General features: G+C 38.2%; 2 protein-coding genes across 3 annotated transcripts; one reads left to right on the top strand and one right to left on the bottom strand.

Annotated features, from left to right (window-relative positions):
- The first annotated feature begins 2756 nt into the window (after positions 1-2756).
- LOC134817548 (UV excision repair protein RAD23 homolog A-like) lies at positions 2757-6867 on the top strand. Its single transcript, XM_063826721.1, has 7 exons — positions 2757-2901; positions 3862-3956; positions 4106-4336; positions 4498-4725; positions 4910-5002; positions 5207-5347; positions 5523-6867. Exons 1-7 carry the CDS (start codon positions 2757-2759, stop codon positions 5640-5642), a joined length of 1053 nt encoding a protein of 350 aa, XP_063682791.1. The 3' UTR covers positions 5643-6867.
- A 63-nt stretch (positions 6868-6930) lies between these two features.
- On the bottom strand, positions 6931-26181 carry LOC134817549 (cAMP-dependent protein kinase catalytic subunit PRKX-like). Of its 2 annotated transcripts, none has more exons than XM_063826724.1 (9): positions 26108-26181; positions 25903-25970; positions 18858-18958; positions 10418-10510; positions 9672-9842; positions 9366-9485; positions 9087-9182; positions 8767-8902; positions 6931-8418 (listed from the first exon to the last, which is right to left on the bottom strand). In XM_063826724.1, the coding sequence occupies exons 1-9, from the start codon at positions 26163-26165 to the stop codon at positions 8293-8295; spliced, it is 969 nt and encodes a 322-aa protein (XP_063682794.1). In that variant the 5' UTR covers positions 26166-26181; the 3' UTR covers positions 6931-8292. The 2 variants fall into 2 exon arrangements, with proteins under 2 accessions (XP_063682794.1, XP_063682792.1); XM_063826722.1 differs by having other exon boundaries at positions 6990-8418; positions 9366-9497.
- Positions 26182-26691: the final 510 nt, after the last annotated feature.

Here is a 26691-nt window from a genome sequence, read left to right on the forward strand (position 1 = left end):
GTCGGTGGTGACTATCCAGTTGAAAGCTTCGATCAAACGACTAGATAAGATAAGAGAGTCAGAGTATTGTGATGATGTAAAGAAGGTAAAGAGAGTACTTAGTCTTAATCCATCTGTACATACCAAGGGCCCAGAGCTAATTGCCAAAAAGGTAAATAGTATAAATACTTTAGTGCCCTATCACGATAAGAATATTGATTCTAAAAATATATCAGCTCCAAAGGATCTCACGATAAACTCCAAACCTAAGAGAAGGAAAACAAGCTTTGATGCAATTGAAAGTAATCTTGCTCAAATTCAACAAAAAATTGAAACGTCTCTTCCCAAAGTTAATGACAAGAAATCAGTTGGTAAAACAGATCAAACACCTTCAGCTTCAGTTACTCCCACGCCCGGAGATCCTGTTGTAGACACAGTTCAACCAATCAAGATAACAAACACCTTCAGGTCACCTTCACCCCAAACTGTCCGATTCATTGATTGGAAACAAGCAAAACAAGTACTAAAAACATATCATTTATTGCCTTTGTATACAACCTCCATACCTAACACTATTGTAAATGCAAAGCATGTAACATCTAGTCTCTCAACTGCAGCAGCTGTCAAACCAACCGAAAAGTTAATAGCTCCTCTTTCTTCTCAGATCAAACCAAAAAGTCAACCATATATAATCGAAGAAGAAGTGGGTGAAACTGCTCACATGGTAGCGGAATCTTTTAAAAATGGTGTTGATTCTTTTAACAATGAGAAATATGAAGAAACACGTCAGGATGATTTTTATATTCCTGGACATGGAAGGAGACCTATGTCCTCAGAGGGAAAACTGTTGGTCCCCAACATTGCCCAGAGAAACATGAGTGTCATCTCACTCGCCCCTCCAAAAGAAAAGACTATGAGTGTCATTTCACTTGCCCCTCCAAAACAAAAGACTGTGAGTGTCATCTCACTTGCTCCTCCAAAACAAAAGACTGCAAGTATCACCTCAGTCATTCCTCCAAAACAAAAGACTGCAAGTGTCATCTCACTCGCCCCTCCAAAACAAAAGACTGCAAGTGTCATCTCACTTGCCCCTCCAAAACAAAAGACTGCAAGTGTCATCTCACTCGCCCCTCCAAAACTTGTTTTATGTAAGATTTGCGTGCAACATCACTCTACAGTTCATAAATCTGTACTTAAGGATGATGCCAGTTTGCATCTTCACATGACGGAACATGAAAGGGAACATCGGAAAAACAAAGTTAAAGATCAGAATGAATTGCATGGAGAGCACCAGAAAGAAAAAACTCTCCCTAATGTTATGCTGAACGAAACTGCTAGAAGTAGTGACAAACACCCAGCTGTAAAACACACTGTTTTGAGAACTGCCGGCCCTGATAAAAAGAGTATGACAAGAAAAGATGTTGCCCACGGAAACTCTGCTGTGTCAAAACAAGAAAACTTACTTATACCAGCCCTTCCAAAAGCTGTTGTTAAATGTAGGAATTGTAAGATTTGTAAGGTAAGATTTTATGAGGCTAACTTGCCTCTTCATATGATGACACATCAAATAGAATCTCAAAAATACATGATGGAGCATCAGAATCAATTGGTTGGTGAGCACAAACAGGGAAAATTTCCTACTTACATCGTAAAGGAGCCTCAGCAAGTATTCATGTGTTATGACTGTAACACAAGTCACAATAGATTTACAGACCAGAACAGTTGGAGACATCATATTAGATCTAGTCATCCGCATTGTGTGATTCTGGAATGTGACTATGAGGATTGCACAATGGCATTTCAACGCCCCCAAGATCTTCAGAATCATATCTTTTCAGAACATAGTCACACTTTTGGCTGTGCTGTGTGTCTGGTTATGTTTAGGTCAGAGAAGGAGTTGAATTGTCACTCCGACGTTGTGCATGGAAAAGTATGATCATGTGAATGTTGAGTCATATGTTTTTAAATTTGTTGAGTTGAAGCTTTTCCTATTGGGGTATGGACCGAGAGTGCCCATGATTGTCCTTACGATATACGACAAAATATGACAAACTATGACAACATATGACAATATACGACAACATATGACAATATACGACAATACATGACAATATACGACAAGATTTGACAACATATGACAATATACGACAGTACATGACAGTATGTGACAAGATTCGACAATAAACGACAAGATATGACAATATATACGACTATGTAATATGACAATATATGACAATATACGACAGTATACTACAAAATTGACAATATGTGACAAGCCGTGGGAAAATGGGCACTCTCGGTCCCTGCCCCCTATCGGTGATTTCAACTACTAAGTAAATAGCCGAATAGCTAATTTATATAATACTTTCATTTAAATTCTAAAATCATCTAAATTCTAAAATATATTCTAATAATTCCAATTCTAACAGTGTTATTTTGTTTTTATTTACTTTTTATTGTTTTTTATGATCCTAATATCAGATCATTTAACTTATTACCATAATTTGACTGTATGATGTCACTACAATTTTATCCTCTAATGAATCGCTTTTTAAATTCTCAGACGACATGATCCGGTATTTATTTTTACATATTTTACAAAATTGTACAATTTATTTTAAATTTTATAACCAATTTTATGTTACAAAGATTATTTGTGTTATTGTATTCGACGTAATGAAACTAACTTTACCAATTGCTGCAGTTAAACGCACGAATTATTTGATTATTCTCAATTATCACTTGTAAAGTCATTTGTAACAAACATTGCAAATAGGATGAAGCTCACCCTCAAGACCCTCAGTAGGGATACCTTCGAGGTTGAGATTGACGAGAGTCTGAAGGTGTCAGATTTGAAGAAAAAGGTGGAGGAAGTCAGAGGGCCATCGCATCCTGCCCAGAATCTCAAGCTCATATATGCAGGTATGAAGTTATGTTTGACCATGATCTAGAACTACATTTTGTACTCGTTAGTCGTTGAACAGGATTCGTAGTGCCCAGCCATTGACTGAAATCGCCGGGAATCGGAGCGTTGCGCGGCTCATATAGACTACGAATTGTCAGCATTTATCCCCTAATTGTATGAAAAGCAAATTCGAAGCGCTCACATGCGCGCCACATACGATCGCGTCGAATCATCTATTTCGCCCCCTATCTGAGCTATGAGACAAGAATGAAGAATTGTAAGAGAATGCCACACTAATTCAGATGCAAAATAGTACAAAATTCATTTATTCTGTGAAAAAAGCCGAGCAGATATGATTATTGATGAGATATCTTGTTCGGCGAAGACCAACCTGAGCTGGGCAGTTAAAAACCGATTAAACCATGTTTACACAGAAGTTTTTATCGACTCAGTATAACACATCGTATTCCATTTGCACGCGAAGTCATGTCACATGGTATACGCAGAAATCGGGAAATCATATGTTGTTATTTTTTTATACGACAAGACAACAACTCTTATCAAATAATAGTATTGATTAAAAGTTTACTTAAACAGCCAATAAACAGTCCACGAACAATCTTCAATGGTTTTTGTAGGCGTCATGTAGTACATGATGTTTTCTGTCAAGATATATTGTGACAGTATACATGTCGTAAAATAACACCACGTTGTTATTTCAATGCACTGAGAAACAAAGATTTTCCAGTTCCCAACTGTTGTGTAGATAAGTTAGTATAATCCTGGTGAGAACTTCACCAACATGGATCAAATTAGTATGATTTCCAAAGTAGGCACACACGCCTACTCATGCAGAAATGACACTTAAATGATATTTCAAAGTGTGGCATTTTTGCAATTTTCTTACAATTTTGCTAGAACACTAGCTGTCAATTGTACTCATGATCGACAGATCTTGAACTGAACTTAAATTTCAGGTAAAATTCTCGACGACGAGAAAGTGATAAAAAGTTATGATATTAGTGCTTTCATCGTGGTGATGGTCTCCAAACCTAAACCATCTGCTACCGAGGTTGGCATTTGATAATGAATCACATAGAACTGTATCGTATTCCGTAATGTTCATCTTTCACCACATGTTCTGATTTCTCAAAACATTGAACGGATGTCCTGTCAGTAGCACAGAACATATAGCGTCATAATCTGGAACTAAATTTTCAGGGATCATCTTCCTCAGCGGCTCCAACCCCGACGCCTGCCCCGGCTCCAGTAACACCAGCTGCCCCAGCTCCTGCTGCAGCTCAACCCGTGGCTGCTGCTCCACCCACCACAACTCCAACAACAGCTCCTGCTGCCTCTCAGCCCACTAGTGTTGATAATATGTTAGTCTCGGGACCCGAGTACGCAACTGCCGTTGCTGAGATGGAAGCTATGGGATTCCAAAAAGCTGAGGTATGATCACTTTTTCATATGTTCATGATAAACTCGATTAGGCATGTCATACCTATTTTAGTTTACTGAGCTGGCATTTATCAGTTAACTGTTAAAGTCTATGATCTATCATTTTGTTAATTTGTTTTATCTTTTCATTAGTATCCTCACAATTCCCACAGATTGAACGAGCGATGGAAGCAAGTTTCATGAACCCCCACCGAGCTATAGACTACCTTTTCAACCCTAGTCTGATGCCAGCCGCCCCACCAGCAGTACCGGCTGCAACAGATGCAGCACCAGCAGCCACCCCTGTTACCGAGGGAACAGGAGGCACCCAGCCAGCTTCTGAGGGTGATGCACCTAGTTTAGGAGCTGGAAACTTGGACTTCCTTAGGAATCAGCCTCAGGTTGGTCAGAGTTATTTAATCTGTGACTTCTGACACCCAAAAATCAGTTTTCAAGGATTTTTCCGTTCAGTCCGCATTTTCAATGAACGCTAACCAGTGCATTTGCTATTGCCAAGCTGCAATTAGTTTACAACCGAATTGATGATATTTTATCCTCGACATGTGTGACCTTTGTTTATTTTAGTTTCAAGTTTTGAGAAGAATGATAGAGCAGAACCCGCAAATGCTGCAAAATGTGCTGCAAGAGCTAGGCCAAGCAAACCCTCAGCTTCTTCAGGTACAGATAGATATTCAATATCTTCACCGAATGCTATACCGTTTCGTTTGGAGTTCCAATTTTAGCAAGGGGAATGGAAATTGAGACTTTAGAGGGAGAAATTGTGACGATTTATATTTATCAGAGGGTTGTGTAAACGGTGATGACTTCCCCATCTGCTATATATGAAGATTTAATTGATTCTAAATCAGTCCTCACTCCCAGGCGATCCAAGCAAACCCACAGCAGTTTATAAACCTACTGCAAGAGACTCCGGCAGGAGGAGGCGACGCACCTGCCACACCTCAAGCACCTCCTCCAGGCACCGTTCAGATAACCCCCGCAGAGAAAGAGGCCATCGATCGGGTTAGTTCCAAGCCACCAAGCAGCCACACATTTAAATATACCCTACTGATAAATTCATCTGGACTTAAAACAATATTTGGATACTACATTCAGCTACATTAACTATTATATAAGTGTTGTTGTTTTTTGTTAAATATCTTTTTTAAAAGAAGCACTGACATAACTTTCATCTCAGATAAAAGCTCTGGGATTCCCTGAGCACCTTGTGGTACAAGCCTACTTTGCGTGCGATAAGAACGAGAACCTGGCTGCAGAGTTTCTGTTTTCGGAAAACTTCCAAGATGATAACCCTTAAGAAACTGGACTTTTTCATTCCCAGCAAAACACACATATTGACAAGTCCCGGGCAAAGAATGATGTTTGTCAAAATGTGACGTGATATCGATGTTTTCGAACCGATATAATGTGGACTTGAAACCGTTTCGTAAAGTTTAGACGGAATCAACGTGCGATTATTCATGAGATCGCTGTCCAAGTTACTAATTTAGTTATTAGTCCAAGTTACTAATTTAAATGGACCATATTTGTGTATTTTGTTGATCAAATATGGTATTACAGTTAATGTAAGGGCCTTACGATTCTAGTAAATTGAGCCTGCTTAAATATGTTAGAACAGACAAAGTTAGTATTGTATAAATTTTCAATTTGGGATCTTTTCTTAAAATTGTGCCAGTTTTTAAACTATGAACAAACATCTCTGGAAATCTTCTGCTGCCGCGATGATTTTACACGACATCTTAAAATCATCAAATGTTAAAAGAAGGAGTTCGCAAACGTCTTCCCTGAGATGCGTTTAACAGACGAGTTATGTTTTGAAAAGTTAGTAAACTTGTAACGTACAACTACAAATGAAATATTGCACCTTTGAATGTTTGGTTGTAACCTCGTTGATACGAATTGACCAAATTTTACAAGGTTCAAATTATATTTAACACCAAATCTGTAAACATTTTCTACGCGAACCTTTTAGGACTCAGTGTTAAATGAAGCCGTGAATTTAGTCAATTGGTCGAGTTTTTCGATTCATATGCCGCAACATAAATGAATTCGTACATCTTAAGTATAAAACGTGGAGATCTAAACAAAAAATGTAAAATGATGTGGCATTTTGGGCCGGGCAACCCGTACCCTATGCGAATGCCACTAAAAATTGGCATAGTTTTATAATTAGTTAATGTGCAGTTTTAAACGGTTCGCGTATCACTGTTTTACAATTTCAATATAATGTGAATGATTTGGAAGAAGCAGTTTCTGTAAGAAGCCTCGTGTTGACCACGGGTGTTTACTGTTAAGGCATTTAAGTCCGATCTATAGCTATATTCCAAAAAACATCTATATTACCCTAATGGCTGGATTTTTGTTGATTGATATAATATAGTTCGCTTTCAGGGGACATTTTAGGGGCGTTACGAACTTGTCTTTGATAGTACGTACTCGTGGTTCTTTTGTAATTGATAAGCGATATTAAACGTAACGTTTAACTTAAACTCTCGAATAATTTCAATTTATAAAAGCAGCGATGATAATGTTTGTTTCTGGTACTAGTTGAACAAGTCGAAAATTTAAAGTAAAACGCAAATAATATATATAACTGAACATTCAAATTAAACTGTTAAATAATTCAATGGTAATCAAGAGCCTATAATAAGCGTGTCATTATGATTTTGTTGACATATTAGTACACCAATGTTAAGGGCCCAGGTTACAGTTTCACTTTCATCAGAACACCTCAATATATCTATATATGTAGGAATAGTGGGTCATATCCAGGAATATAATAAAGATCGTTCACTGACCGAATGAGCAGCTTTATTGCGATGTCAGACGGCCCCTTATGTCTTCTGTTGATAGCTTATTGAGGAACATGCTGAATCTTGGAACTAGGCCTTATATTGCAGCTTTAACGACAAGAGAGAAGGCGGGCGCCAATGAAATTTGGAGTGAAAATAATGATATTAAACCACGAACTTCGGTTTCCCAGTCTGTTCGAAACATTCTGCCCACCCAAACTCCTATCACTGGCTCGCCTGAGCCTTATTTGTGAACGATCACTCTCTACAATCATTCAACAGATTTGTTAGTCAGCGAATCAATCAATCATTATCGGCATTAGATGTTGAAAACGATTTCACTACGATATAGTACTTTTCACCATCAATCTGGGGTCTTTGACATTCTGAGGTCGAAAAAAATGAGTTTTAGAGCTAAGAACGTCAAAGACCTCAGTGATTACTTTAAAATCGAGCATTTAAGGACATATTATGTTACTTGTTACTGCATAATATGCATTAATATTTTGATCATTGTGCTGGATAGGAAAAGTCGTCAGGAGACATTGAAAATGGATTAATCTTAGAATTGGCAAACTAGAAAAGTTTAAGGCCCAAATATTGGTGCAAACGCCAGATGCAAGATTGCCCACGAGTCTAGTAACTAGTTAAACTTATAAAGATGGAAGTCCCGTATATCTATTCATGAAATCCTTTTAAACATTCACTGCCAACGGATTATCATTCTATCCCTGACTAAAAGTATAGTCCTTTCATAAAATATTTACACAGTGAACATATTTTCCTGCGCTACATTCGTTTTTATTAACATAATAAATTAAAGTGAATGTCTTAAAGTGATATAAACTATGCATTATATTACACTTCCTGTAAATCAAAATCCAGGCACAGGACCCCAGTTAATCAGAATTTGGCCGAGTACACAAAAATACTCGAAATCATAACCTAGTTAAACAAGATATTTAGGATATTTAATTAATTAGGCTAACACTAAAACTAACAGTTTGCTGCGGATACTTGTCGTCAACATTCAACTAGAATACTAGAATGATCAAAATAACCAGCTTCTGGATTAAAATCCTTTCTTTGATCCAATCTTCCGCATTTCAATCTTCTCTGACCACTGCTCGCAGCGCTTGTTTCTATCCCTAGCCCTCAAAACTCGTCAAATTTCTGAACAACAGTTTCTGGAAGATCTTGTGATGTTTGCCAGTCTTCTTCTGGATATGTCTCAAAGTTAGTGGAGTCCCCTGCATGCTCAACTTTTGGGACTATCGGTGGCTGCAAAGTAGAGTCACGCTTTAAAACATAACCGTTATAGTTATACAGTATAGTTTATAGAAGAATGAGCACCAAAGCACTACATTCGCATCCCTTGATTTGTAAAAGGGTTGTTTCGCACATGCACACTGCTATTTAAATTGCTTTATAAATTGTTTATAGTCGGGAACAAGTCCCAAGAGTGTGAATTCTTTAAGAAAACAGAAACTTATATCATTATCAGAACAGTAAAGCTAATGTAAATGTTTCAAAAGTCTAGTGAATTGTGAAAGGATTTAATTTTAGAATAACTGTGTATCCATTAAAAAACTCATCAGTAGTTTATAATGACGGCTTCTTAATGTTTACCTTAAGTTTTCTGTCCAGAACATCGTCCCACTTGATCTCTCTGAACCATCTGTGTTTTTTCACATCCGCACTGCCATCTTTCATTGTTCCCAATCTTCTCGTCCTGTCCACTGTCAGAAGACTTCTTATCAACGATCTGGGGAAACGTTGTTTGCAAGTCGAGAGAGGATTCGTTTGATGTAAACCGGTGACTTGGCAATCATTTTAAGACATGGAAAATGTTGTATGCGTACTCAATAATCGATCTTCAACTTCAAGAGAATGGAAAACATTAATTTTACTTACTTTACCGTGGATTAATCATAAATCATTGGACTTACTTGCTCGTGGGATCTACAAATCTAGGGAACTCTGCATGACCAGCCAGAATTTTCTCGTAGATTCCCAGAGGGTTTTCGTCGTAAAATGGTGGATACCTGTGCAATCATTCCTGTCAATTCCAAACAAAATGATCACAATTCAAACTGTTAATTTGTATTTTTAAGGGGGAAGGGTTAAAAAGTTGGCCAAAAAGTGATTACGTAACGACCTCTAACAAGATTCAAGAAGCAGTTCGATCACGAAAATTAAATTGCACAACAGTACTTAACAGTACTTACCCAACAAGCATCTCGTAGATAAGGATACCCAAAGCCCACCAGTCGACCCCCTTGCCGTGACCTTTACTCTGGATTATCTCTGGTGCAAGGTACTCCGGTGTACCACAGAGGGTCCACGTCCTGGGGGATTGTCTGTTTGTATGTCACGTACCAGTCATGTTTGCCTGTTCTTTTGTGGGACCGGGAGGAATGCGGGCACGTCTAGTTTTACTATATTACTGAGCACGAAAATGAAGGCTGCCAAAATGCCAAATAAGCTACTTTACGGTTAACAATTTCGGAAACTTAAAAGTGGGCTACACCTACCTGTCTGCGATTGTTTTAGCGAACCCAAAGTCAGTTATCTTGATATGACCTTCTGTGTCCAACAACAGGTTCTCTGGTTTAAGGTCTCTGTACACGATGTTAAGTGAATGTAGATAATCCAAAGCTGATACTATCTCCGCTGCGTAGAACAGTCCCGTTCTTGTTGGAAACCTGGAGATGAGAAGTCGGTTAAAACAGATGGTGTCAATATTCGGTGATCGTGCACACTACAATTTTGTTGATCAGCAATTTCAGAGAGTGCATGTCGAAATAAATGGTCGTAATTGCCATTCATTCCTACCACAGCGATGAATTGTACCGCGCGCGACCTCACACACGAACAGTGACGAACACAGTGAATGCTTTTTAAAATCTTTTTACATAATAAAACTGTCGCGCGTTCCGCTACGCTTGTTTTGTTAATGTGACCGACTGGCGGCCTGCGGTTGCTTGAGCTGATTGCTTTCAGCTACTTGCGAACTTTCCATGAGTAGATTGTGATCTATTTTTAGACCCTATATCATCCCGATACTTGAAAAATGTCGTGCATTATCGGGGTAATTATATGGATCAAAGCGGTATGGCATTTCAGCGCAATGTGTATATATGTGATCAAACGGAAGGCAGCGGCGAATATCGCATAGGTACCTGGTATACGATAGAAATATGTCTCAAGATCGTTTAATTCATTAAATTCAACATGTTTTTAATGTGAAACTAAGAGGTAGTATAAAAGACTCACTTACCTTCCAGCTGCTCTGAGATAAGTGAACAGTTCGCCTCCAGGGGAGTATTCCAGAACCATGAACACGTGAGCTTTATCTTTGTGGACTGCATGTCTGATGAGATAGATACAATCTTGTCAATACGTTTCACAGGCTAATACCAAGCGCCGATGAACATTGATTCAATGTTTAATTTAATTTACTGAGCTGCTTTGGACGTGATTAATCACGCTGCTTACTTACTGTACAGAAGATGATATATAAATAAACCTCGCTTTGACAAAGCGACATATTGTTTATGATTCATTATATCGTGTTAGCCTAAAGTTGCACGCCAACTTAATCACTTAGGCAATAAAAGTTGTGTGGCCTGTTACTATCATTGCTCTTCTCTCTCGCTCATCTATCTGATTTGATGCATGCCCGCTGTGACAGAGAGAGAAAGAGAGAGGCTACATAATATGCTGTACTCAGTGTGGATACTCACTTGCCATGTGGAGGAGAAATGATACATTGTGCACAGAGTGACCACAATCTCAGAGTTTTATACGTACTGCTAAATGAGCGATGATGAGATTTGTTTACAGAAAATATTAAAAGTTATGATTTTAAACATTTTGTCCCTTGCACTAGGTCGGTAGGATTCCGGTTAAGTCATACCCGATTATTACAGGACCTCCATTATTAATCGGTCTAAAACACCTCCATTGTTTATTATCGGAGTCGGTCACATTCCTTTAATAAAATTATGGGCCTGATTTAATCCCATTAAATGAATTCATAATTTGTCTCAAAGCTGGTCTGCCTTCTTTATCAGGTAAACAACACGTACAGGGCATCGTTTGGTTAATGATTTTGCAGAATGTAGTTCATTTTTTTATAGCATCGAGTTTGTATGAAAATGCCAAAAAGTTCATCTTTGAACAAAGTGGAGGGCGTTAAAACCAGAAGGAAGAATAAAATTAGCGTTGTTAAAGGGTGTGAAGGGATTTACACTGTGATGATTGGTTCATGCCATGAGGCGCGGTTAGTGTATTTAGGAATCCAATTCATAACGACAATTCATTTAACTCTGGCCAAGTCGATCCGGTAGAGTCCTTCCTTGAGGGTTATATTTGGGCTTATTTTTTATTTGAATAACCGAAATAGATTAGGTTGAGCAAAACAACGCTATTGACAATTTAAAAATTAACCTCTAAGAAGCTGATAAAAACAGAAATCATGGGCGTATTCCATATATTACTTATCTAAACATAAAGTATAGAATAAATTAAATTCGTAAAATTACCCAAGTTTGTAATTGGTGCAGAAGTGGTGTAATCTTTGCCTCCACTAATACAGAAGTCGTCCTTCCTAATAAAAAATATTACGAAATGCTAATATAATTTCCGTAAACTAATGTAACCTGGCTGTGGTTGTTCTGATTGTGGATGGTCCGACAGATATTTCGTATTAAATTAGAGCTCATTAATTGCTGAGGATTCTTGCATGGTTTAAAGAAATATGAAGAGGAAGCTTTGCTGGGGACTACAAGTCTCCCTTATGTCAGTTTCAAGCTAACCACCTTGATAAAATATAGTATAATAATGTTTTATTTTATTTAATGAAAATGGTAAAAGTATTCCGACTGTATGTGCCTAACTCCTCGCTGTATTTATCCCAGTAAAAAGGATTAACCAGTATAAAACATCGCATCAGTGAACAGGGGTTATAACTTGTAACTTAAGTAAAGTATACTTTGTAAATCTAGCCTCAGATCTAGCCCTACATTGCACGACACCAAGTATCTTGTAGCTAGGCACCCAGGACCTCGATTGTAAAGTGTAAAACATCTTGAGGATAATGCGATAAAAGGGATAACAAGCATTACTATGCTATACAACTAAAAATAGCCTCAAACTAGCCTAAAACTAGCCTCAGAAAATTGCACGACACCAAGCAAAATCCCGCCAGGTGGTTAAGTCGTTGGTCACGTGATCAATTTGTTTTAGAATTGTACACGTGTGGGGGAGTTACTGATCACATATTATCTTGCCGTTATGTTGGCATTTATACTCCATTTATTTACCCACATCTTAAGACCCATACTCCAGTTTACTTATTGTAGAATAATTCACTTATTGGAGAATGATTTGGACATTTTCTATCAAGTTGATTTCCAGTAAGCGATAATCCGACAAAGAACGATCCAGTCTTCCCTGACTCTTGTTGTAATAAACGGGTTTCCAAGAAACGATAATGTGTAAATTATAGCTGTTCATAACCACCTCAGGTCGGGCTTTATTCGAATTTGGAACAGTTGACCCGTCTGAATGGTTATTGCAAGAGGGATTAAACTCAAACTCACGATAAATGTCGAGTCTTAAAGAAATCAATATCCAGGAAAAGTATTGTTGAGTATTTCCAGAAAAGGCTAGGTCTAGTTGGTGGCCTACTCGAGTAGGTATGTTGCATAGTAACCATGGTAACATGCAACAGTGTAGTGGTGTAGTGGTGTAGTGGTGTAGTGGTGTAGTGGTGTAGTGGTGTAGTGGTGTAGTGGTGTAGTGGTGTAGTGGTGTAGTGGTGTAGTGGTGTAGTGGTGTAGTGGTGTAGTGGTGTAGTGGTGTAGTGGTGTAGTGGTGTAGTGGTGTAGTAGTGTAGTGGTGTAGTGGTGTAGTGGTGTAGTGGTGTAGTAGTGGTGTAGTGGTGTAGTAGTGGTGTAGTAGTGTAGTTAACAGGATTCTTTTACACTCAGGCAACGTGCACTTAACTAGGGTATGGAGCACAATCACTTTACACTTTAATTTATTGTATGCTCTGAATACTGTTCGACGTCACGATCTTTCAAATTACCATTAAAAGTGTGTGGGAGTTCAGTGCGTACTAATTAGACAAGGCGGGGTTTTGATCCGGGGTTAAATTTAGAACCCAGCAAAATATTTGTGCGTGGGTGAAGCGATTTTAAAAAGCAAGAAGATCACCCAAAGCTAGCACATGTAGTTAACGTATCAAGAATAGCATCTTAACAAATCGCAAATATTTACTTGATCAGTTAGTTAATATACCAAAAATAGGATTGCAAATATAATCAGTTATTGACCGATAACACCTTTATAAAGCCTAATAGTTCTTATAACCCAAAGATATGAGGGGATAAGATTTTACAGCACCAAAGTTAACATTTGACTGATAACCATTACATGATCATAATGTAATGAAAATAAACCATTCTGCTATTCTATATTTGATACTGCAAGCTCTCTCATAGTAATTGTACAGCTGCCCTATATCAAAACCATTCTGTAAATTGTAATGTATATATTTATATCGGTTTTAAATATATGGTTTGTATTTTGAATACGCTCTCAACAACTTCCCTGATGTATTTATAATGGAATAAAGTTAACCACTCCTTACTGCCGCCCACATAGCGGGGGCAGTTCTTACTAAAACCAATAGTTCTTACGTCAGTCCCAATGTTATTGTCGTCAGATTTGATGTAGGTAAAAATATCGCCAGGGGTGTTGTCAATGAAATGTTAAGATCTTGGATAAAATTATTACTTCTCTCCCTTTCCCCAAATGAATTTTTTTCCACTTTTGCATAATAGTTGTTGGGGTACGCTGAAATTTGTAGCCCAAAAAAATGAATAATGCTATTAATATGAAGTTGACAATATCACTTGGTCCCTAAGTATTGCGAATTGCTAATAAAAGATGGCCAGGGGCCAAATACCATCATACCATTACAAGTTGTAACAATCACGTTAAACGTGGATAAACTTATTGAGTTTTATAAGAAACATTTTATAAAACGTGGTGATTAAAGAAAGTAATATAAAATGAATATACGGTACATGTGAACTTGGGAAATGTGTCCAGCAAGTAGTGTTAACTGTAACATGGCTGACACAGGAATGAGTTGGTTCAGCAGAATTAATCATTATATAATCAAGTTTAATGTTCTAGTTTAGTTAGTTGTCATCCGGCCACACATTAAGCAACTTATATTACAATACCACTGTTTCCATTAGTTTTATATCAAAATAATGTCAATGTAATTTTGCATGGCTGAAATGTAACGCTTGATTCTCATATATAATAATTAATTAAATTTCAAACACGAATAGAATTACTAGATTGCAGTGCATGTTTTATCATGATTATTATGATGGTAATTTGCACATTATCACGGGGATACAGATGAATTTTCTAAAGTTATTTCGCAAATATTGAAGAGCTAAGAGAACCTCTTCTGTAAATGCTTAAATATGTCCGTTGAAGTGAGACCCTATTAACAATTCATATTGTCAAGCTCACATCCCAAAATAGATAACGAAGAATAAAACAACGAATTACACGTGTAATCAGGTGAATTACACGTGTAATCAGGTGATTATGGACATGCCCCCTGCCGAAAGATGAATGCAAATATCTTGCATGTATGATGTATAACGCCTAGTTCCATCAGATAAAACTAATAGATCACCAAGTTAAATGACTGAATCTGATATATTCTGTTATCTAGTGGGTAGATAGTCCCGGACTCATCACGCTCTCCTACTAACTGCAAGCTTTAGGGCAAATAGGTACAATGCTGACCGGGCGTTTCCTTGAGCATAAAGGCGTGTTAAGTCGATCAATTTACGATCACAAATATCCTTCGCCGCTGGGTAGATGCTTTGGAGCGTCACTTTACGTAGCTGCAGGAACGAGCTCTCGAGGGATGGTCTGTCCACGAGTGCTGCTTCTGCAATGCAGCTTTTTCTGAAGAAGTGCGATCGACAAATCGCCTCTGTGAGGAAAGCCTTCAACCAAGATATCTCAGCCTCATTTAGAAGAATTTTTGATTAATTTATTGCTCTGTAGATCTGTATTACCTGATAAATAATAAAGTAATAAGACCTAATTATTTCATTTTCAGAGTTTTAGTCACAATTTCGTATTACTCAGTTGATGAAGTAAAGTATAATGTGACAAAGTAAAATATATTCGAAGAAATAGTGTTAAACATAATTTGTTGCCTTACTAAGTTTGTTACTGATGTCTTAAACGAATTTGTGGCTTTAATGTTGCCTTAATGTTGTCTTAATGTTGTCTTATCGTTGTCTTATTGTTGTCTTATTGTTGTCTTATTGTTGTCTTAATGTTGCATCGGTGTTCGTTCTATTAGCTGGTCAATAGCCGGCTATTAGCTGGTTAATAGCCGGCTATTAGCGGGTCAATAGCCGGCTATTACCTGGTCAATAGCCGGCTATTAGCTGGTTAATAGCCGGCTATTAGCTGGTTAATAGCCGGCTATTAGCTGGTCAATAGCCGGCTATAAGCTGGTTAATAGCCGGCTATTAGCTGGTCAATAGCCGGCTATAAGCTGGTCAATAGCCGGCTATTAGCTGGTTAATAGCCGGCTATTAGCTGGTCAATAGCGGCTATTAGCTGGTTAATAGCCGGCTATAAGCTGGTCAATAGCCGGCTATTAGCTGGTTAATAGCCGGCTATTAGCTGGTCTATAGCGGCTATTAGCTGGTTAATAGCCGGCTATTAGCTGGTTAATAGCCGGCTATTAGCTGGTCAATAGCGGCTATTAGCTGGTTAATAGCCGGTCGGCATCGTGTCTATTTGCTGTAGCGGCTGCATAGTGCAGTTCTGTTATTGAAAGAGCTAACATCAGTATTACAGATTCAGTAAGTATGTAGGTATGTACAGGTATGTACCGTAGGTATGTAGGCAGAATGATTACAGTAAAATGGACGGTACGTGAGATCAAAAACTGGTTTTAAAACTGGATTTCCTGGTGTGGCAGTCATCTAGACGATATTTTTAGACTGTTAAAAGTTGTAGGTCTTAATAAAGATTGTTACCCAATGAACCCATTCGTACCAGTCATTAATTTCCTTAACACATTATCAATGAATATGGAGCGTTCGTATGCTAATCAACTTATTGAATTAAAGCTATTTTTAAAAGTCCTAGTTACAAAAGAATTTGTGATGCTTAATAAAACATTTCCATCACTAAAGAATGTAGTCATAAGATTTAAACTAGCTGAAATGATTAATGAACGCCAGGATAACAGACATTGTCCAATCTCGGTGAAATCCAGAAATCAGTGATAAAAGATTGAAATAATTGTCGCATCAAACGGAATCAATAAAAATTACCCAAAAAACATTTCAACTATGCGACTCATAAATAATGTTCCGATCCGGATTTTACATTGAAATAATTGATGGAAAAATTCCATTTTATCTCTGCGATGTTTAAAAGTTAAGTTATAGATTGTTAAAGTAGATACTCTTTATTGCAACATCTTGACTGCATACAACACACGAACGAATGTTAAAATAATCATTATTCCTATCTTTGAGATACCCACCAACAGTACTACGTACGCTTATTTTCGATAAATCTGTGATAATTTTTAAGATATAAGTAATGAAACATAGATATTAGATATATGCGAGAAGGCAGCATGTTAAAAGAAAGCGCGATTTTATCAATAACATGTAATTAGGATCTGTTAGGTTATTAACAAATTATAGTAGAATTCCACCACACACTCCTCGCAGAATAGTCTCGATTTATTCTCGAACTAGAATGAGAATATAGATTACCTCATCTCTTCAATTTTAGGCATGCTCAATTAATCAGCGTTTCCATGACGCTCATAGAACTCGTGCGAAGGAAATCAATTCATTGCTTGTTTCAGTTATGACGCTAAGAATTTGTCCAACATTCCACAACATTCCTAACACCTTCAGGGGGGATTATTCATTAGAGTACTCATTAGTTACCAACTATGCCAACTTCAAGTTCAGTGCCAACTATTTGAGTCTCGGAACGCATTCCCTGAATACTTCCATCAACGCTGATAAGCTAAAAGTAACAAAACATCTTTTTAAACTCATATATTATGATAAATGCCAGCACCTGACCAGAAGAATTTGATATCTTCGTCGTATCAACCATGTCAGAATGCACGCTCTAAAGTGTCAAAAGTGGTCTCCGTACGTGGTCCAATATTTGCAATGACAATCTCAACATTTCGGTTTTTATGCTTCCTCTATAGCTTGTAAAACTTGTCCACAAAACTACTTTTATTAACTCATCACAGGTCCCCTGTGTTCAGCACACCATATAAACACACATGTACATCTAGCATGTACATCTCACAGCACTGCTACTACCATTCGGAGAGAGAGAGAGAGAGAGAGAGAGAGAGAGAGAGAGAGAGAGAGAGAGAGAGAGAGAGAGAGAGAGAGAGAGAGAGAGAGAGAGAGAGAGAGAGAGAGAGAGAGAGAGAGAGAGAGAGAGAGAGAGAGAGAGAGAGAGAGAGAGAGAGAGAGAGAGAGAGAGAGAGAGAGAGAGAGAGAGAGAGAGAGAGAGAGAGAGAGAGAGAGAGAGAGAGAGAGAGAGAGAGAGAGAGAGAGAGAGAGAGAGAGAGAGAGAGAGAGAGAGAGAGAGAGAGAGAGAGAGAGAGAGAGAGAGAGAGAGAGAGAGAGAGAGAGAGAGAGAGAGAGAGAGAGAGAGAGAGAGAGAGAGAGAGAGAGAGAGAGAGAGAGAGAGAGAGAGAGAGAGAGAGAGAGAGGGAGAGAGAGAGAGAGAGAGGGAGAGAGAGAGAGAGAGAGGGGGGAGAGAGAGAGAGAGAGAGAGAGAGAGAGAGAGAGAGAGAGAGAGAGAGAGAGAGAAAGCAATTTGTGGTGATTGAGTCCAAGGTGTGTGAGCGTGAGAAGAGGAGGATTACTTTAGTGTTAGTGAGAGACAGGGGTGTAGGAAGCGGGGGGGGGGGCAATTTGACGCAGAGAACTGAAAAATCGCGATTTGTCGTGAGGCCAGGATCTGAAAAATCGCGATATCGCACATACCGTAATTTCTTTTTGTCCTTACCCCGAAATTCAGGCTTTGGGGCGAAGCGCCAAAAAATTTTTAGAATTTGGCCCCCCCCCCCCCCCCCCCATGAATAAAATCATTCCTACACCCCTGGACTGAGAGATATAAGTAATGAGTAAGTAGTTGTAGAGGAGTCCATTTCTGTGGTTGTGAGATTTAGTCATGTGTACATTGTATAGTGGTACATGGAATGGTGTGAATAATATGCTGATATTATAATCCCGTGAGATGGTGGTGGATGCTTGGTTTAGTATTCGAAATTCTGGGAAAGATTTTGTGAAACATTCTACATTATAAGCAGTGTATCTGGCTATTCAACGTATTATATAATAATGTAACTAATAAGCACGGGAGATTCAATGTTATTGCTTAGTACTTACAGTTTAACAATAAAGGGATGAGATACTTACAGTTTAATAATAAAGGGATGAGATACTTACAGTTTAATAATAAAGGGATGATATACTTACAGTTTAATAATAAAGGGATGAGATACTTACAGTTTAATAATAAAGGGATGAGATACTTACAGTTTAATTATAAAGGGATGAGATACTTACAGTTTAATAATAAAGGGATGAGATACTTACAGTTTAATGATAAAGGGATGAGATACTTGGAGAAGGATTTCTTTCTCGTTCTTCACATGTTCCAACTGTCGGAGTCTCAGTATTTCTGACATTTTCAAAATCTGAAATATTTAAAACCGTGTAAGAGATGATTTATATGATGATTTGTAATGAAGGCCGACAGTAGTTACCAATGATGGAGTTAAGATTGGGAAATGGGGGATGATTGCTTAGTGGCGTGGATGGTTACTAAGTGTGACGGGCGCTTTATTTCTCTTTAGATGGTTGGGGAGTGTGGGTCTAGCTGTGTTATTTTCCTCAAAAAATCACTTAGAAAAATTCGCGATTTTCTTCAATTTCTTTAAAAAATTCGCGATTTTCTTCAACTTCTTTAAAAAAGTCGCGATTTTCTTCAATTTCTTTGATTTGCACAACAAAGTGTGGAGCGTGACAATCTATTTGCAGCACAAAAGAGTAGGGTCGGGAAGGGCACACCGGGAGGAGTACACCGATACCGCAACACGGCACATATGGGATAATTACAGACCTCGCTGAAGAAATAATAACAAAAGGTTTGTGAGAAATAGCTGGTTGCATGTTTAGATGCATCGTCATTCAAAACACCGTGCTGTTGTAAACTACTCTGTACCAATCCAGCTGCTTTTAGAGGGAGTGGTAGAGAGAGAGAGATTTATTTTAAGAAAACTAACGTCATTTCAGTGCAGATATCTGTCGTGGTAAAAAGACAGACGTACTTAGAGGTCGAAGGGAGATGATTGAGGGTGTTTATCAGACTGAGTGGGTGGACCTTGAGAGTATCACACTGCTGGACAACTTCAATTTACATTTTGCAATATACTAGATTTAGTCGCAAAGTTAATATTAAGTATTAATGAATAGTAAAAATTCATGCGAATATAAAGTGCACGTCTCGGCCATAGACGTTTCGGGTCTGGAAGTGGAAGTGATGCGCTATTTTGCATCAAGCCAGATAGTTTGAAGCATATCACTGGTATAATATGAGAATTCTCACATGCATCACAAATCATATTTCTAATTAATTTCAACAATTTTGCCAAAAAGGATTTAAAGTGGGAAGGAATGACATGTTATCGCTTGTGCAAACAGCAGTTTTGTGGAGTTAAAAGGTTCCTTTGGCCACTTGAACGATCGCCGATGCAACAATAAGACAACATTAAGACAACAATAAGACAACATTAAGACAACAATAAGACAACAATAAGACAACAATAAGACAACATTAAGACAACAAACACCAATAAGACAACAAACGATAAGACAACATTAAGACAACATTAAGGCAACATTAAAGCAAACATTAAGGCAACATTAAAACAACATTTAGACAACATTAAGACAACAATAAGACAACAATAAGACAACATTAAGACAACAAACACCGATAAGACAACAAAATATGATAAAATATTAAGACAACATTAAGACAACATAAAGACAACATTAAGACAACAAACTCATTTAAGACAACATTAAGACAACAAATTCATTTAAAACAACATTAATACAACAAACTCGTTTAAGACTACATTAATTCAACAAAATGTTTAGAATATGTAATATACTTTAATCCGTTAATTAAAAGTCGGTCTAACTTTTAATCCCTTCGGCCGGGATTTTACTGCCGCAGTTAAAAAGGGTAGGATTATTAACCCGCTGAGTCAGTAACACATAACCGCATAATCAGTTCTCACTTCTCATGGATGATTAAGTCATTATTAGGCACCACATTCCATGATCTTAAGGTCCGTACACTCTGTACCACGACTATTATTTTTTCATATAGCCGCTCGGAAATTTCCCACACACACACACACAGATTTATTGAAATTATCATTTAAGATACTTTGGACTGCTAGTTAAAAGTCGGAAATTTAGCAACTGATCAATGATGATAAATTGATACTGAAATAACTGGTTTACAATATAGAATAAAACAAATATCTTAATAAAGAGGAAGTAGGTCTAGAAGGGAGAGATGTTGAGGATGCATGAGCGAGGCAAGGGTCGATAGTAAGGATAATCTGATGGGTAAGAGGTTCATCAGAGTAGCCACTTCTGGCAACAAGGACACAACTGGAACATTTGAGAGAAGGAAGAGAAGGAGCGTTGTAACTTGTCCTAGGACAGGAGGTCGCGACGTGTCCAGTAGAAGCACAATGGCCCAATGGGCACACTTCGGTGCAGGAGTAGGTCGGCTGTAACGGGTTCCTCGTCTAGTAACCATAGCAGTCGTGTAAAAGTCAGGTAGATGTGATTAGACACTGTAAACGATTCAGATAACTGATGTTGACTGTGAGTGCAACAACTTTATGACCTTGAAGAAATGCCCAACGAGCAAGTTCACAGACGGCTACTGCTGGCAGTGTTCAGACATCGACCACTTCTGCTCAGTGAGAACCGGTAGTATCCTCCACAAACGCAAGCTACCCTTCTCCGTATTCCTCCACATCATCTGGATGTTCTGCAACCGACTGAGCGTCTGCGACGTAGCACGGATCATAACCATCAGCCCCGGGTGTATACGGTCCATCTTCTCCTCGATCCGAAATTTCATGCTTGAAGACCAGTTCGACAACGGTGCACGTAGAAAGATTGGTGGGGTCGGCAGTGGAGATTGACGAATCCAAATTCGGTAAACGAAAATATAACAGAGGTCGACGGGTAGTCGGTAAATTGGTACTGGGTGTGTTCTGTAGAACTACTGGCGACTGCTTCTTAGTGGAGTGTACCGGCAATCGACGCGATCACAACACCCTAATCCCACTCATCAAGGAGCACGTTCTACCGGGTACAACTATTCTCACCGACAAGTGGAAAGGTTATATTAACACCCTGCAACACCACGGGTTTCCTCATCAAGTTGTCAACCATAGTCGAGGATTTGTGGACACATGAGAAGAGGAACCGGTCGTACCCGAACGGATTCAGCAGCCATGACTGCAGCCCTGTCAGAATTTATGTGGTGTAAGCGATACAGACTGACAAGAGACGACGCCTCCGTGAGGAAAGCCTTCAACCAAAATATCCCAGCCCTATTCAGAAGAATTTTTGATTAATTTATTGCTCTGTAAATTTGTATTACCTGATAAATATAGATATCACCGCAGCCTTGAGGGCGGTACTAAATATTGCACGCGCGTGCGCGTGCAATATTTTATATCTCCACGAGGGCGCCAGCCCGAGGCTGAGATATTTTCGTATAGCACGGAGGGCCCAACGGGCCCGAGTGCTATACGATAGTTCCGCCCTCATGGCGAGGAATGATATCGTGTATATCCATGAGCGGGCGCTTTACAGTTTTCAACAATCATAGCAAATAGAAGTAAAAGATTTCGAACTAAAGCTGCAAATTTAATAGAAAATCATGCTTTAGCCTTTGGGGTAAGATGCAGAACAGGGCAACATTACTGAATATATAGCACAATAGAAGAATTGAAATCCCACGTACTATAATGGTATTACACACCAACCATATTGATGAACAGTCAACGGGATGTTAATCATTAACATAGATTAAAAATTGTGTATCTCCGTCAATCCATACTACGAGTAACACAGAATTCCTGTTACCATGACAACACGTCAGATGTACAATGAGAGTTAATCAGTTACAGTACACAGTGTGTAGGGCCGGTCAAACAATAAATTCAGCTTAAACTATCAAAAAGAGTGCTCGCCATAACTTAAACAACTGTGTAACTATAAACTGAATGCCATCTGCAGTTACCAAGAGAGCTCAAGATAACGAAGCACGAAGGGACATTGAATATATATATACACATATATTTTACGTTGAGTAAAAGATCAAATTCATAACATCAATATTAGTGGTAGACGGTATAGTTTCAAAACAAAAAACAGGGCAAAATTTCTTTCGGGAAAACAATAGAATTACACGTAAAATTCCGGCCTAAAATTTCAAGAATTATTACTCGAAATAGCTTGAGCAATTATGGAAATGGAAATCAGTTGAAATAAACAATGGATCGCGTGTATGGTGTATACTGTATAAACATCAACTCTAGACTTAAAGTCGCCACTAATTGTTGCAACCATGGTAACACGTCACGTGTTCAATGTCAGCCAATCATATTGCACTGCTATGCGTGGTAAAGGGACTGAGGCCGATAAGTGATATAGTGCATTCCTTGAGCCGTGGGAACCATTAAGATGTAGTGTCAGTGACATAAATATGGTGTACGTGTCTTGTAATAGTTAAAGTTTAATAGTTTAGGCCCCAAAAATTTGTTTGAAAGTGAAAGTGCTCCGGGCTGTATTGTTACTTGTCATATTAATTGTCGTCTGCTCGCGTGCTGTATTTTAAGCGGGCTGGACGCGCACTGTGTCTTGTTACATCGGGCTGCGAGAGGTCAGAAGACAAAATATAGCCCGCTGGTGGATATATAATGAGACCTGAGCTGAGATAAGTAGTTAATAAGTTATTATTATATGGCTCATAAATTTACTTCGAAATTTGTATGCCAGCAACAATTTTAGTATAAAGTGTGTTTCGCTGTGATTTTTCGATTTGAAACAATTGCTTCCAAGACGATTATTATCATGATCGTCGTTATCGTTTCCGCAAACCTTTGTCGGCTTATAGGACAATTATAACAGTTAATTTGAGACCCTGTTAAGAACCAACAGAGCAATTGGTTTTTAAAACTATTTTAACCACCTGTTTTACTTGACAGGTATTCTAAAAACGTTTACTTACTTACTAATACTTAACCTCCAGCATTGGAATACCACCGTAAACACTAAACAGCACACTTCCCCTCCTTATATTTCTCTCCTCTTCTCCTCTTCTCCTCTTCTCGTCTTCTCGTCTTCTCCTCTTCTCCTCTTCTCCTCTTCTCGTCTTCTCCTCTTCTCCTCTTCTCCTCTTCTCCTCTTCTCCTCTTCTCCTCTTCTCCTCTTCTCCTCTTCTCCTCTTCTCCTCTTCTCCTCTTCTCCTCTTCTCCTCTTCTCCTCTTCTCCTCTTCTCCTCTTCTCCTCTTCTCCTCTTCTCCTCTTCTCCTCTTCTCCTCTTCTCCTCTTCTCCTCTTCTCCTCTTCTCCTCTTCTCCTCTTCTCCTCTTCTCCTCTTCTCCTCTTCTCCTCTTCTCCTCTTCTCCTCTTCTCCTCTTCTCCTCTTCTCCTCTTCTCCTCTTCTCCTCTTCTCCTCTTCTCCTCTTCTCCTCTTCTCCTCTTCTCCTCTTCTCCTCTTCTCCTCTTCTCCTCTTCTCCTCTTCTCCTCTTCTCCTCTTCTCCTCTTCTCCTCTTCTCCTCTTCTCCTCTTCTCCTCTTCTCCTCTTCTCCTCTTCTCCTCTTCTCCTCCTGACTTCTGTTTATCAAACAAAGCTATGTTTTATCATGCATGCTGTACCACGCTTCTCTTTCCACAGTCGCATCGTAATTCCAGTCTTCTCCTCGATACACGTCGTTTAACAAAAACTATTTACTCCGCTCCGCAAAATAACACAGAAATAGAACATAGACGATGCTTGTAAAAGTTTAACTTGACATGCTATTAACGCTGATGATCCTCCTGAATATTTACTATTTATAGATGGACCGTTTATTTCGGACCAGAATTGAGATTAAAGTTTGAAGACCGATTTGCATATCGTTTATGCATGAGTGAATTGTATAACTCAAGCACGATGTAGGTGGTCACAGAGAGCGATAGAATGATTGATTATCACGCTACTTTTTAAATCTCTCTATAACTTATATAAATTGTATAACTTATAACTCATACTGCAGGTATTTCATTTCATGTTTATAAGCTTTGCAGAGGAATGTTATTTTTATAACCCCCACCTATAATTATATTCTTATAACCCCTCAGACACTTAAAATTGCCACAAAAACTTAAATTTGTTTTTGGTAAAACTTCTTTAACTTAATGAGTGCCAACTTTAAAATAAGTTCCACCCTCCGCTCGTGCCAATATGAGAATATTTAGAATATCTAGAATATTTAGAATATTTAGAATATTTAGAATATTTATATATTCATCTTAGTGCTCTCATATCCATTATCATGCAGCATCAGGTCTTCGGAGAAAGCCGAAAATTATTGAGTACACCTGTTTTTAATATCATTACATTGCATTTCTTTTAGTAAGAGTGAGTTAAAATGTTCACTGTAGCCAATACATTTTCAATTTTCATCATCGTCATGAAAACAATTAAACGTCTCGACTCTAGATCGATGATTCAAATTAAAATGTATGTGTATTTTGTAAGAGCTATCCCTACAGTGGGAATTCATATATTCCTATTGGGCCACTTGAACGAACACCGATGCAACAATAAGACAACATTAAGACAACAAACACCAATAAGACAACAAACGATAGGACAACATTGATAAATATCATATTTTCAGTATTACGGGAGTATTAGCATGATTTAAACACGAGCTATTAATTATTAATTTCGTCTCAATCTTCTTTCCATTTCACGATACGCAAATGTTTAATGTCATTTTGCAGAACTAAACTGTGTTTAAGTAATTTTAAGGTTTAACAGTAAATGTACAATCGATCGAACTACAATGTGTTGTCTTAGCCGTCCGGTCAAACCTTGAATGGACATTGGACATAAGAGCGTACTGAATTTGACTGGTGACATCACATTTAGCATCACCAGTCATTTTCAATAGCACCGGACATTTAGCATCACCAGTCATTTTCAATAGCACCGGACATTTAGCATCACCAGTCATTTTCAATAGCACCGGACATTTAGCATCACCAGTCATTTTCAATAGCACCGGACATTTAGCATCACCAGTCATTTTCAATAGCACCGGACATTTAGCAGATATAATTTTGTGGAAGAAAGTTAGAGCAACGTTTAAAACTGTTTTTATCATTTGCTTTGGGGGCAGAGATAAATTCAAGAGCGATAATCGTTTGATAAACTTTAAACAAAACGTTTGTACGAGACTTCTGATTGAGTGGCTTGTAAACTTTATTTTCCCTTTAAGTTACACGTCACCTTCCAATCAGGAGTAGTACATTGCCAGATGCTTACCTTGAGGGCGTAGTAGGCTTTTGTCAAGTTGTGTTGAGTTAGAACCACCCGTCCAAATGTTCCTGTACCTGAAAATGGACAGAATTTAGCGGGTTTAATTTCTTCTATCCGTTCCTTTCGACATTGAAGCAGGAACCCATCATTCGGCAAAATATGAATTAGAGATAAAGTAAATTATTGAGAAATTGAAAGAATAGAATCTCACCTAAAGTACATATGTGAGTAAGATTTTCGAGGGTTAATCCATCATCTTTGCCACCCATTTTATTAATATCCTGCTTAGATATTGAAGAATATGTTGAAATATTGAAATATTGAGGGATACGTATAATATTACAATATCATAAGGGATCATTTACATATTACACGGTAATGCTGAAGCTATTGTAATTTTTAAAGAGCACATAATTCATGAACATTAGGAATGTAACATGAATATTTACTCAATTGCAGTATTAGGTATTCCCCGAAAACCTTCCCGGCTCCCCGATTGTACAATGCAATTATGAGTCAATGTTTGCAGTGTGACATCTTCCAGCCATTTAAGGAGTTCCTTCGTAGATGGCAAATAGTGAACAGATCCCTCTCTTGGAAAAAACCCTGTGTAATTGGTTAACCATGGTAAAGAGTAGGAAAGTGCCTTGTGGTCATATAGATGTCTAATGGTGTAGGGCAAAGTGTAGGACGTAGGTTAGGGTTAGGGTTACCCTAACTTGGACACTGGACATCATGTTTTGGGGTAATGGGTATGTCCAACCGGAACGCAATCTCATAGTACACTTGCTGTTA

This window comes from Bolinopsis microptera, chromosome 6 (assembly GCF_026151205.1).
Source record: "Bolinopsis microptera isolate Bmic1 chromosome 6, MBARI_Bmic_1.0, whole genome shotgun sequence".
Taxonomy (NCBI): Eukaryota; Metazoa; Ctenophora; class Tentaculata; order Lobata; family Bolinopsidae; genus Bolinopsis; species Bolinopsis microptera.